The sequence below is a fragment of the Lutra lutra genome, chromosome 9 (assembly GCF_902655055.1).
Source record: "Lutra lutra chromosome 9, mLutLut1.2, whole genome shotgun sequence".
In the NCBI taxonomy this organism is placed as follows: Eukaryota; Metazoa; Chordata; class Mammalia; order Carnivora; family Mustelidae; genus Lutra; species Lutra lutra.
In genome coordinates, this window is record NC_062286.1 from 118,955,338 (window position 1) to 118,967,760 (window position 12,423).

At 50.0% G+C, this 12,423-nt stretch overlaps 1 protein-coding gene across 2 annotated transcripts in view; it reads right to left on the reverse strand.

Annotated features, from left to right (window-relative positions):
- Positions 1-1,641: 1,641 nt before the first annotated feature.
- Positions 1,642-12,423, reverse strand: part of SNTA1 (syntrophin alpha 1) — a 30,730-nt gene continuing 19,948 nt past the window's right edge. The window contains exons 3-8 of one of the 2 annotated variants that reach the window (XM_047746394.1): positions 9,918-10,122; positions 6,189-6,396; positions 5,916-6,046; positions 3,246-3,432; positions 2,350-2,536; positions 1,642-2,265 (exon numbers count right to left, since the gene is read on the reverse strand). In XM_047746394.1, coding sequence (XP_047602350.1) covers positions 2,360-2,536; positions 3,246-3,432; positions 5,916-6,046; positions 6,189-6,396; positions 9,918-10,122 — 908 coding nt within the window. In that variant the 3' untranslated portion in view covers positions 1,642-2,265; positions 2,350-2,359. Of the gene's footprint in view, positions 2,266-2,349; positions 2,537-3,235; positions 3,433-5,915; positions 6,047-6,188; positions 6,397-9,917; positions 10,123-12,423 lie in introns of both variants that reach the window. The other variant, XM_047746393.1, reaches the window with a different exon arrangement.

Genomic DNA, 12,423 nt, shown 5'->3' on the forward strand with positions numbered 1-12,423 from the left:
CTGTGTCTCAAATATATAAATAAAATATGTTTTTAAAAAATAAGGGGTCCCTGGGTGGCTCAACTGGTTAAGCATCTGCCTTCGGCTCAGGTCATGATCCCAGGCTCCTGGGAGAGAGCCCCACATAGCAAAGGGCATCCTGCTCAGCAGGGGGCCTCCTTCTCCCTCTCCCACTTCTGCTCCCCCTGCTTGTGCTCTTTCTGTCAAATAAATAAATAAAATCTTTTTAAAGATAAAATAAAAACAAAAAATAATTTTCACCTTTTTATATTTTAAAATGTGGCTACTAGAAAATGTTTAATTACACATGTGATTCACATTATATTTCTAATGGATAGTGCAGGGCCAGAATGTCTCCAAGGTGCACATGGCTCTGAAGCAATAAAGACCTGGTTTGAACCCAAGCTTAGATGCCTCAGAGCTGTGTGACTCTGGGCAAGTCACTTTCCCTCTCTGAGCCACAGTTTCTGCATCTTTGAAATGGAGATCATAGGTGTGTGGTGAAGATCCAATGAAGAAATGTATGCAAAGTGCCTGGCAGAGAGCAAGCAGTCTCCAATCATAAGCTCTCATTACTGTCACTGATCTTCTGGACAGCACAAGCAAGTAGAGTTATAAACGTGGCATACTCACATCCAGCCAGCACATTACAGCTTCTAAAGAACATTCCACAAACCATTTTCCAAGTGTCCTCTCCCCCACAGGAAAGGAGCCTGAGGCTCTCTATGATGTGTTGTTGGTGGTTTTTGGGTTTTTTTTTTAAGATTTTATGTATTTATTTGACAGGCGTAGAGAGAGAGAGAGAGAGAGACAGAGCGCATAAACAGGGGGAGCAGCAGCAGAGGGAGAGGGAGAAGCAGGCTCCCCGCTAAGCAAGGAGCCTGATGTGGGGCTCGATCCCAGGACCCTGGGATCATGACCTGAGCCAAAGGCAGACACTTAGCCATCTGAGCCACCCAGGTGCCGCTCTATGATGGTTTTTAAATAGGTCCACAGATTCTCTGACATTCCTTTCTTCAATAAATGGAGCCTAATTTCCCTCCCCTTGAGTGTCAGCTGGGCTTAGTGACTCCCTTTTAATGACTAGAATACAGCAGAACTGACAGTATGAGATATCCAAGTCTGGGTCATAAGAGACACTGTCAATTCCTCTTGGCTCTATCTTCTGTGTCACTCCCTCTGGGGGAAGCCAGCTGCCTTGTCACAAGCGTACTTGAGCAGCCTTCAGTTAGGCCCGTGGGGTAAAGAACTAGGGCTTCCTGCCAGCAGCCTAATGAGTGAGCAATGTTGGGAATAGATCCTCTAGCCCCAGTCAAGCTTTCAGATGAGGACAGCCCCAGCCAATACCTTGACTGCAACCTCATAAAAAAAAAACCCTGAGTCAACAATATCCTGGCTTAGCCTCTCACATATTCCTGATCCACAGAAACTGAAAAATAATAAACTTCAAGCTGTTAGATTTGGGGGTAATTTGTCACACAATAAATAGATAACAAATACACTTTCTTTATGGCCCTGTGGTTAAAGGTCTGCTCTTCTCCAGGAAAAGAGCCCCAGTTCTGGGTCTGGTCCATCTTGGGACTACGGTGGCCACCAAAGAGTCCAGAGGCCAAGGCACAAACCACAAACACTAGGCCAGGCTGCCTATGTGCTCACAGGCTCTTTATTTATCCAAGAGGAAGGAGGAGAGAGGATGAAGAGAAAAACTGACACTCCAGGTGGTGGAGCTGAGGGGAGAAATGAACAGAAAGGTTCCTCCTCTTTCTCTTGCTATGGACCCCAGGGAACTCCAGCTTCAGAGGAGGCCTCTGAGGGTGGCTTAGGGGCCTCTAGGAGGCCCGGCAGTTGTTGTCTGGGGTCAGGATCCCCACAGGGGCACGTCCCAGGCTCGGAATGGCTTTTGTGTACACAAAATATCTCTCTGCAAAAGGCACTGGTGGGGGAATGGTGGGGCAGCTGGGAGGTTACCCCATCACAGGCAGGATCCACTGTGTCCTGAGTCCGGGTCCCAGTCCCAAGACCATCCCAGACTCTCTTAGAGGCTGGGACTCCAATCTCTTATTCCTTTCCACTCCCTTCCCTCAGCCCAGTGGTGAGCAGGCAGTCAGCGGAGGGCCGGGTCAGGCCAGGTGGCAGACACCCTCTCTTCAGGGCGAGTGCTTCCAATGACCTCTAGGCCAAAAGCCCCAGGCGGGTGACTTTGGCCGAGAGGAAAGAGTGGATGATGAAGACCATGGTTTTGGGGCACGAGTGCAGGTCCAGCTGCTGCAGGGTGGATGGAAAGAAGGGTCAGGAGCCCCACCCAGCCTGGCCGCTGGGACAACACAGCCTCCCGCCCCCTCCACTCACAATCTCTCCTTCAGCACCCCGAAGTCCAGGAAGAGGAGGCTGGCACCGTCATCCGAGGACATCTGCAGCTTCTCAAAGGGCTGTCGAAGCAGCACGGCTCGGGCTGCACCAGGGTCCGCCGCCCACAGTGTGAAGCCCTTGTCGATGTGCACAGAAAGGCTGCAGGGCCGGCCATTCCACGTGCAGGCTGTGGGGGCAGGGGGGGTTGCACATGGGCACAGGCACAGCTGGCCCCTCAGAGACCATGAGCCCCACAGCAGACCCTCATCAGTAATGCCACAGATGGGGCTTGAGTACCGCTCGGGACGGGGAGCTCACTGCCTCGTAGGCCATCTGTACATTCTCCCCGCATGGAGTTGTCCCCATCCTCAAATACAGAAAAATGGGCTCTTGGAGAAACTACCCCACTTCAGGTCCCACCATCAACACCAGAAGTAGAAAGGGAAGCTTAAACTCTGCCATTTTCGGAAGGCCCACTCCCTCTCTCCCTATAAAGGTTATCAGGAGACCCACCAAGCATGGCCCTTGGAGACCTTAGAGACCCGTTGAATTGCCCCGTTAAATGTGAATTTTGGATAAGCAATGGATAATTTGGACATATTTACACTAAGAAAGTATTTGTTGTTTTTCTGAAATTCACATTTAAGTGGGCGTCCTACGGTTTTTCTGGCAACCATACCCCAGGGGAATCACAAAGCCAGGCAAGAAAACCCAGGGCAAAGAGTCTTACTACCCACTGGGGCACCTGCACATCCAAAAGAGAGAGCTCCTAGGGACCCCAAAGCCCACTTCATATTCCCCTCCTGAAGCACCCTACAGAAGGAAGTTTGAATGCTTCTGGGGGTGAGAGGCTCCAGAGAGGCACTCCCAGATCCGCCCAGCCCACCTGTAGACACCTCTTGCACACCCTCAGCAGCCCGGTGACAGCCATCCACCAGCTGGCGGGTCCAGGCGGCCAGCTCCTGCGGCGACTCCACGCTGAACAGGTGAGTGTCCACACCATGACGTGTGCCCGTGCGCAGGGCGAAAGAGAGCTCTGTATCGTAGGGCACCGAACCCTTGGAGGGACCTGAGTGCACCAGCCTAGGAGTGGCGGGGTGGAGTGAAGGGGGAGGGCAAAGTGTGATATCTCAGACAATAGGGAAATAGGCCATGGGGGTGGTGACCTGGGGAAGGGCCCCTGTGACTCCTTTACCACCTCATCAGTGAACAGGACTTCCAGCTCCGCCCTGACAGACTCACCGGCCCACCTCCTGCCACCCTTCCCTTGCTCCCGCAACTCCGTCCATGCTAGTGTCTTCAAACACGTGGAGCACATTCTTGCCTCAGCACATCTGCACAGGCTGTTCCCTCTGTCAAGGGCACTCTTCCCTGATGACCTGCATGGCTCCTTCCCTCACTCCTTCAGATCTTTGCTCAAATGTCATCTCTGAGAAGCCTTCCCTGACCTCCCTGTCTAAAATAGCACCCCTGGCACTCACTAGCCTTTTCATCATGATAACCAGAAATTATACTTATTCTTTATTTGCTCCACTTGGTTTTTGGTTGTCTTTTTCGCTAGAATATCATCTAGGATACAAATTTTGTCTAATTGGTTCACCACTCTCTTCTCAGCAATTAAAGCAATGCCGGGCATGTAGTAGGTGTTCAATAAACATTTGTGACCTGAATTAATGAGTCCCTTGATTAGTTTGGCAATCCATGACCAGCTTATTCCTGGTAGACATCTGGCTCCTGACCCATGGGCTGGAGCCCCATCCAGGGGAAGAGATATGAGCAGCAATGGCCCAGGCACTTGGTTTGATTCCCACTTGCTGTGTTAACCTAGGGTAACTCACTCCCCCTCTCTGGGCAACAGACGCAGAGTTCTGGCCCCTAACCCTCTTTGCTCCTCACTCCACACACTCTCTCTCATAACTTCAGCTACCCACTAGAGCTGCTATGACACCCAGTTTCCCATTTTCGGGCCCGGAACTATAAATCCACAACTCCCCAAGATTCCCATCCAAACTCCCTATCCGTCCCCCACTCAACTCGGCAACTTGCTCCAGTCTCCCTCTTTTGCACTCCCACCCCTAGTCCCACTGCTCATCCAGACACAAGCTCCAAACCTCCCATTCATCCATTCATCCTGGACACCTCCCTCACCCTCCCCATCTGGGCAAGCGCTAAGCCCAGTTAATTTTACCACCCATGTGTCTTCCAATGCAAATGCGGCCTTTCTTCTCCATCTGCTGCCTCCACCCACCTCCACCATCTCTCCTGCATGACTGCACCAGCCTCCCAGCTCCCATCCTTCCCCCTCCAATGCATTTCCCATGTGGCAGCCACAAGAATTCTTCTAAAACTCAACCCAAGTTGGGGCACCTGGGTGGCTCAGTCGGGTAAGCACCAGACTCTTGATTCCGGCTCAGGTCATGATCTCAGGGTTGTAAGATCAAACCCCGCTTTGGGTTCCACATTCAACAGGGAGTCTGCTTCGGATTCTCTCTCTCCTTCTCCCTCTCCTTTTGCACAACACCCCCACCGATCGCTCTTACTATCTCTCTAAAATAAATAAATAAAGGGGGACCGTGGTGGCTCAGTCAGTTGAGTGTCTGCCTATTGCTCAGGTCATGATCTCAGAGATAGAGCCTCCACATATGGCTTCTTGCTCAGCAGGGTATCGGACAACGGGCGGTGGGGAAGGTGGCCTGCTACTCCCTCTCCCTCTGCCCCTCTCCTCTTCCTGCTTTCTCTTGCATTCTCTCTCTCATAAATAAATAAAATCTTTAAAAATTAAAAGAAATCTTTTTTTAAAAAGCTTAAAAATAATTTTTTTTAAATTAAACATAACACACACACACACACAGACCTCACCTCACTCCCAGGCTAAAACCCTTCCACTGGGCCACAACTCTTAAGATAAAGCTATTTGCATTCCTTAAGCGGGCAGGAGAGTTTCCACAAGATCAGGCCCTGCCAGCTCCCTCCCTCGTTTCTCTCCATTTCCTGTATAGAGTCTACATCCTGCTTACAGCACACTCGGAGCTCCATGAACACCCTGTAGCCCTTAATACTTCTGTAACTTTGACCATGTTGTTCTCTCTGTGTAAGACGCTCTTCCACTCTTTCTGAAATAGCAAACTTCTACTCGTCCGTCAAAGCCCAGCTCAACAGCACCTCCTGCTAAAGCCTTGCCCATCAGACCAGGCAGAGTGAAGGGGTTCCTAAACTCTGTGCTATGGGGACTGTTCCTAGAGCAGCCTCCCCCACCAGACTGGGTACTCCCTCAGGACAGACTGCTGGGATCAGCTCCCTGTCCCCTGAACCATGCTACACAGATTGGGGCAGAGTAGGTGTCAATCAGTGAGTGACTAGTGGGACCTCGCATCCTTCTCTTGCAAGCCCCCATTTTACAGATAAAGAAACTAAGGCCCAGATAACATAGAGACTTGCTTCAAGTCACCTGGCAAATAACCCAGGGCAGAATGAGGCTGGAATCCCCCAAGCTCTGAGGCCCATGGAGAGCATCACCCCCACCCAACCTCTGGGTGAGACAGGCACCCCTGCCTGCCCACGGATACCTGGTGGCAATGAGGGGGGCCGTACGGACTGGCTGGCTCAGAGCCTCACGGGTTTGGGGTAGATGGCAGTAGAGAAGCAGCTCCTTCTCAGTCAGCAAGGCCAGGGTGGGTGCCGTGCCCCCACTGGGCAGCTGCAGGGGGCAAGCCAACAGTGAGGAGGGGCAGGGAGGGGTGCAGTCAGAGGGCCAGGATGGAGTGGGATGGTGCCCAGGAATGTGGTTAGCTCCAGGGGAGGGGTCAAGGTGGGGGACTGAGGCCTGGCCCAGCAGGCACCTGCTCAGTCAGCCAGCCGATATGCTTGATGTCCTGGCTCCCGGCTGTGCTGGTGGCTGAAAGCAGTGTCTGCAGCTCATCCTTGACCCAAGGCATCAGAGTGTTGACCTGGGCCTGGATAGCAGCTGCCCACGACTTTGCGCTAGCCTCGTCCTTGGCTCTCAGGAAGAGGGTGTCTTGGCCATCTGCTGAACAGATCTCCAGATACCTACAGGCACAAACAGAGGGGAGGGGAGAACCAGCTTGTTGGGCTGCAGCTGCCCAACCTTGAAACCTGGCCCCAAACCCCACTCTCTGCAAAACCAGGAGAAACCGCAGGGTATCCAAGAGATGGTGGGGAGTGACACTCCCTGCGGGGGCTCCAGCCACAAGTGGGGCTTCGTAGGGCCTAGGAACAAGAGACTATGACACATACACACACAGGCATATACATACAAATTAAACACATATGCAAACATGTGTGATAGGAGCCAAAATCACTGCGTGAGGATTCATGATCTTACTTTTTTTCTCCTGGTTTCTAAGGAGAAGGATTATCCCTCTGAGCCAGCTCCCAGCTCCTCCCTTGTGGCACAGGATGCAAGTAATAAACTAACGGGGGCGGGGGTGGGGGGAGAGCGTAGAAACTGAGAGGCCAAGTCAGTCTGCATAAAAAGAGCTGGAGGAGTGGAGAACAGAGAAGGGAGGGAGAAAAAAAGCCATGTGGACAATTGTGGGGGAAGGGTTTCCGGGAGGTACTGAGAGGAGCAGTGACAGGGAAAGGATTTTAAAATGTTATGTTTGGGGGCGCCTGGGTGGCTCAGTGGGTTAAGCCTCTGCCTTCAGCCCAGGTCATGATCTCAGGGTCCTGGGATCGAGTCCCGCGTTGGGCTCTCTGCTCGGCAGGAAGCCTGCTTCTCCCTCTCTCTTTGCCTGCCTCTCTGCCTGCTTGTGATCTCTCTCTGTCAAATAAATAAATAAAAAATCTTAAAAAAAAAAAATGTTATGTTTGAACCATGAACGATTCGCTCCTCTTTGCCCTTTCTGTCACAGATGAAGTGAGACAGAAACTGGAGAATGGCTCACACAATACCCATTCCAACCCCCTTCTCCTTTGCCTCCCTCTAGGAAGGGAAGTACCTGAATTCCCATCTCCCTTGCAGCTAGGGCTGGCCACCAGATCCAACCACGAGACATAGACAGAAGTCTCTGGCGAGGACGTCCTCTCCCAACTGAAGGGAAAGCTTCCCTAGATGGGGTGGTTACTCTCCAAAGATGGCTTCCACCAAATCCATCCCTCCCTGTCCACACAGTCCACTTTTCATCAAGAGGTGAAGTTTCTTTCTCTTCTCCTTGACCTTGTAACTTGGTTTGACAAATAAAATGTGACAGAAGTGACATTCTGGCATTCCCAAGCCACCACGAAGTCCAAGTACCCTGCGACCAACTACCCTGAGAGGAAGAACAAACAAGGCACATAGAAAGGCCTTGCGGAGGGCGCCTGGGTGGCTCAGTGGTTAAAGCCTCTGCCTTCGGCTCAGGTCATGATCTCAGGGTCCTGGGGTCGAGTCCCGCATCGGGCTCTCTGCTCAGCAGGGAGCCTGCTTCCTCCTCATCTCTCTGCCTGCCTCTCTGCCTACTTGTAATCTGTCTGTCAAATAAATTAAAAAAAAAAATCTTTAAAAAAAAAAAAAAAGAAAGGCCTTGCGGAAAGAGGACTGCTTAGCCAGCCCCTGGCTGTTCCAACTATTCTAGCTGAGGCAGCAGCCATGGGGGCGAAGCAGCCATCTTGTACTTCCAGCCCCCGCAGACACCACAAAAAGCAGAAGAACTGACCAGCCGAGCCAGCTCAGATTATAGATTTATAAGAAATAATGAACTGTTATCTTTCAAGACACTATATTTTAGGATGGTTTGTTATGCGGCAAAGGAACAAAATACCAGGAGAAAAGCTCCTTTGCCTTTTGCCTTCTTCCTGCCTGGAATACGGACACAGGCTTCAAGGCACAACCAACATTCTACCTCTAAGAAGAAAATACACAATGAAAATGGCAGAGGAGAAGCTAGAAGCTTGATTCATTAAGGGCATTCTTGAGGAGCGAAAAAAGCCTAATTAGCTGATCCTGAACCATTTCTCAAACATGTGGAAAAGTAAACCTGCCCTTTATTTTAGCCATTGCTTACTGGCCTTCCTGATACTTGCAGTCCAGTGTGATCCTAACACGTAGTAAAAGTGTGAAATATTTTTCATTACAGTTTGGTTACCAGATCATGTTCCTTTGACTGGGATATTTAGTGCTGATAAGGAACCACAGGTATATCCAAGTTATCTGTGTTACACACGTGCCCATAGTCAAACACACATGTACACACACACACACACGTGGATATTAACACAAACATACACAAACACATAGGCACAAATCTACACCCACACCCATGCAAACGCTCACATATGCACACAAACGCTTGCATTTACTGTCAATTCCCCATGAACACAGAAAACACACGAACACACATGTTTCGGGTGATGTCTGGAATCAGGCTGGGAACCACAATTTACCTAATGTTCAGTAAGTCTCAGGAATGACTAATACCACCTCACCTTCATCGAACACAAAAGGCCCCTTTGGTGGAACATCTTAAGTGACCTACAAATCACCAGCTCTTGCCTCGTGGGGGCAGGCTGGAGCTGGGATCGCGGGTAGGGCTAGGCCATCTGGATGCTGAACCTCCAGGCCAACGTTGGGCTTCGGCCGGCATTGAACCTCAGCTGTAACTAGGACCCACAGCAAAAGCCTTTTATGCTCACACTATGTAAACACCACCCTCGATCCTGCATACCCCACTAGGTCAACATTCTCCCGTCAACTGCCACCATCCCTCAGGCACCTGCAGTTTCTAAAGCAGAGAGGGCTACTGGGAATGAGTCAAGTTCTATCCCTTCCTAGGTGTGTGATCTTGGGCAGGTTACTGCCTCTCTCTGTCCTCATCTACAAAATGGGGCTGAAATAATGGGCCTTTGCTCGTAGGGGTGCTGCGAGAGTTAAATTGTGCATGCTAGGAGCGCCTGGGTGGCTCAGTGGGTTAAAGCCTCTGCCTTCAGCTCAGGTCATGATCCCAGGGTCCTGGGATAGAGCCCCACATTGGGCTCTCTGCTCAGCAGGGAGCCTGATTTCCCCCTCTCACTCTCTGCCTGCCTCTCTGCCTACTTGTGATCTCTGTCTATCAAACAAATAAATAAAATCTTTAAAAATAAAATAAATCGTGCATGGTAAACACTCAATAGTGTTGGCTCTTACCAATCTTACCATCAATGAACTGGTAAGGGCTGCCCATATGTGAAGGACAGTAACTTTCCACGGCCCTGACATGAATGTTATTGGACATCTACAAACCTCAGCAGAGTTAGAAGAGACTTGAGAGGATCACTGAGTCTAGAAGCTTTATTTCCCAATGGGGAATCTAAAGGTCAGTGAGGAAAAGGGACTAGTTCAAGGAGAACCAGGACTGGACTCCAGGACTCTTCTACAGTCCAAGCTCCTCCTCAGATGTGAGCTGTTCAGAGGAAAAAGAGAGAACCCAAGCGTACCATCATCCTCTTCACTCTTACACCCATTCAACAAACAAACATTTCTTAAGCCCTACTATGTTCAGGTATTGTACTGGTCACTCGCAACATACCGCCATCTTTCCTTCGACCCCACCACTCATATCTGCCTGAGTTGCCCCCCCCCATCCCAGACTTACCTGGGCTCTGGGTCACTGGGGGTGCACCTCCTCGATACATATGCCATCTTCAAGGACACGCGTTTGGCATCACTGAGGTCCCGGGGTGGGGGGCCAGGGGAAGATGGCTGTCGCTGAAGGGGTGAAGCAGGAGGCGAGTCCCAGCCAACCGAGGTCCCGCTGGCAGAGTTCTTAAAATATGGTGAGACCTCCTTCATGTACTTGACTGGGCAGAGGACAGGTCAGCAGTTACTGTCATGACATGGGCTCCCATGCAGCACACAACACAACTGTCACTAATTCATAAGAGTTTAATTTATGTCCCATATCACTATCCTCCTCTAGGTAAAGTCTCTGACAGGGCAGCATGGTAGAAAATACTGGATGCATGCCAACATCCATGCTCTCCTGTTTCCCCTGGCTTACAGAACCACGCCCATGCCACCTGGAAGAAAAACCACACTTCCCAGCCTCCTTTGCAGCTAGGTGTGGTCACATGACTAAGTTCTAACCAAGTAAGTAGAAGTGTTTGGACCTTTGGGATGGCTGCTTAAAGGGACTCGACAACAGCCACAAGAAGGTGATGAAAGAGCACTGAGACAGGAGTCAGGAGGTGGGACTGCTCTTCCACTGATCCACTGTTTGCCTCTATTTCTTCAGCCTGCTCACCTGCAAGGAGGAGGTATGGAATGACATAGTCCTGTGGGACCAGCTGCCAATTGTCCTCCAAGATAGAGACAGCCTTCCAGCTTGAGACCCTTTTTGAGGCTCCCTTATAGTTATGAGTACTTATGTGACCAAGTCTGGCAAATAGGATGAGAGCAGAAGGGATGTGTGCCACTGCCAAGGTCTGCCTATTAAAGAGGCATGCCCTTCCTTTCCTCCTCTGTTTCCCTGACAGGGTCGAGCTGGCTGGGACACAGACTGATGAAGAGCCATCTTGACCATGAGGTCATGAGCCACCGTCTAAGGAAGGCTGGCCAACAAAACAGAAATAAATGGATGTTGACACTTTGGAGATGCCACGTCAGACATGGTCTGTTTCCTAAGAAAGCAAGGATTTCTATTATATGTATTTGTAAAAGATATAATAGAGAGAGAGAGAGAGAGAGAGCACACAAGTAGGGGAGGAGCAGAAGAGAAGGAAGAGGAACAAGCAGACTCTGCTCTGAGTGCAGAGCCCTATGCAGGCTTTGATCCCAGGACCCTGAGGTCATGACCTGAGCCAAAACTAAGAGTCAGATGTTCAACTGACTGAGCCACCCAGGTGCCCCAGGACTTCTATTATATTTAAGCCACAGTATCTTATGGATCTCCCGTTAAGATAGCATAGCTAGTACCCTAACCGATATAGACGCTCTTAGCTCTGACCAAATATCATTAAGTATAATGGACACCTTCTAGAACAGCACTGTCCAACAGAGTTTTCTGCACTTAGGTAAATGTTCCATATATACACTGTCCAATGCAGTAGCCACTAGCCACATGTGGCTATTGAGCACTTGAAATGTAGCTAGTATAAATGAGGACCTGAATTTTTATTTTATTTTATTTTATTTTAAAGATTTATTTATTCGACAGACAGATATCCCAAGTAGGCAGAGAGGCAGGTGGGAGGAGTTGTGGGGGGAAGCAGGCTCCCTGCTGAGCAGAGAGCCCAATGAGGGGCTCGATCCCTAGGACCCTGAGATCATGACCAGAGCCGAACGCAGAGGCTTAACCCACTGAGCCACCCAGGTGCCCCTGAATTTTTATTTTTCTTTAATCTTAATTACTTTAAAATTAAATTCAGTCTTGGAGCGCCTGGATGGCTCAGTGGGTTAAAGCCTCTGCCTTCGGCTCAGGTCATGATCCCAGTCCTGGGATCAAGCCCCGCATCAGGCTCTCTGCTCAGCGGGGAGCCTGCTTCCTCCTCTCTCTCTGCCTCCCTCTCTGCCTACTTGTGATCTCTGTCTGTCAAATAAATAAATAAAATCTTTTTAAAATTTTTAAATTAAATTAAATTCAGTCACACACTTGGAGTCAGTGGTGACCACAATGAAGTTCTAGAATAACAGCCTAGATCTACTTCTCTGCCCAACTGACCCATGAATTCATGTTCTGCTATGTTATCCTGCCCTTCCGGCTACGCTAGCTGGACCAAGATGAGCTCCTGACCCACAGTAGACTCCCCAACATGAGACTGGGAGAGATTCCAGACTGGTGTCTTAAACAAACACGAATGCTATGGGGGCAACCACCTTCTGCTGTGGGGACAGAGAAGAGGAAGAAGCTGGTTTGTAGAGAGAATTAGTGGAGATACATATTGATAGAGGGAAGGTGCTGTCGATCACCTGCTAATGCTCCAGTTTCTGATACTCGTCCTTTAGAAAGTCTAACTGCTATCCCAATAGGAGTTATGATATTTGCAACCAAAACAGTCTTCACTGGGGCCTGGACCCATGCCTTTTTAGAAAAGGAAGATCTCACTAACAATGGCAGCTGGAGGTGAAGGCAATATGATGACAAGTTTGCTCTGAGATGAGCC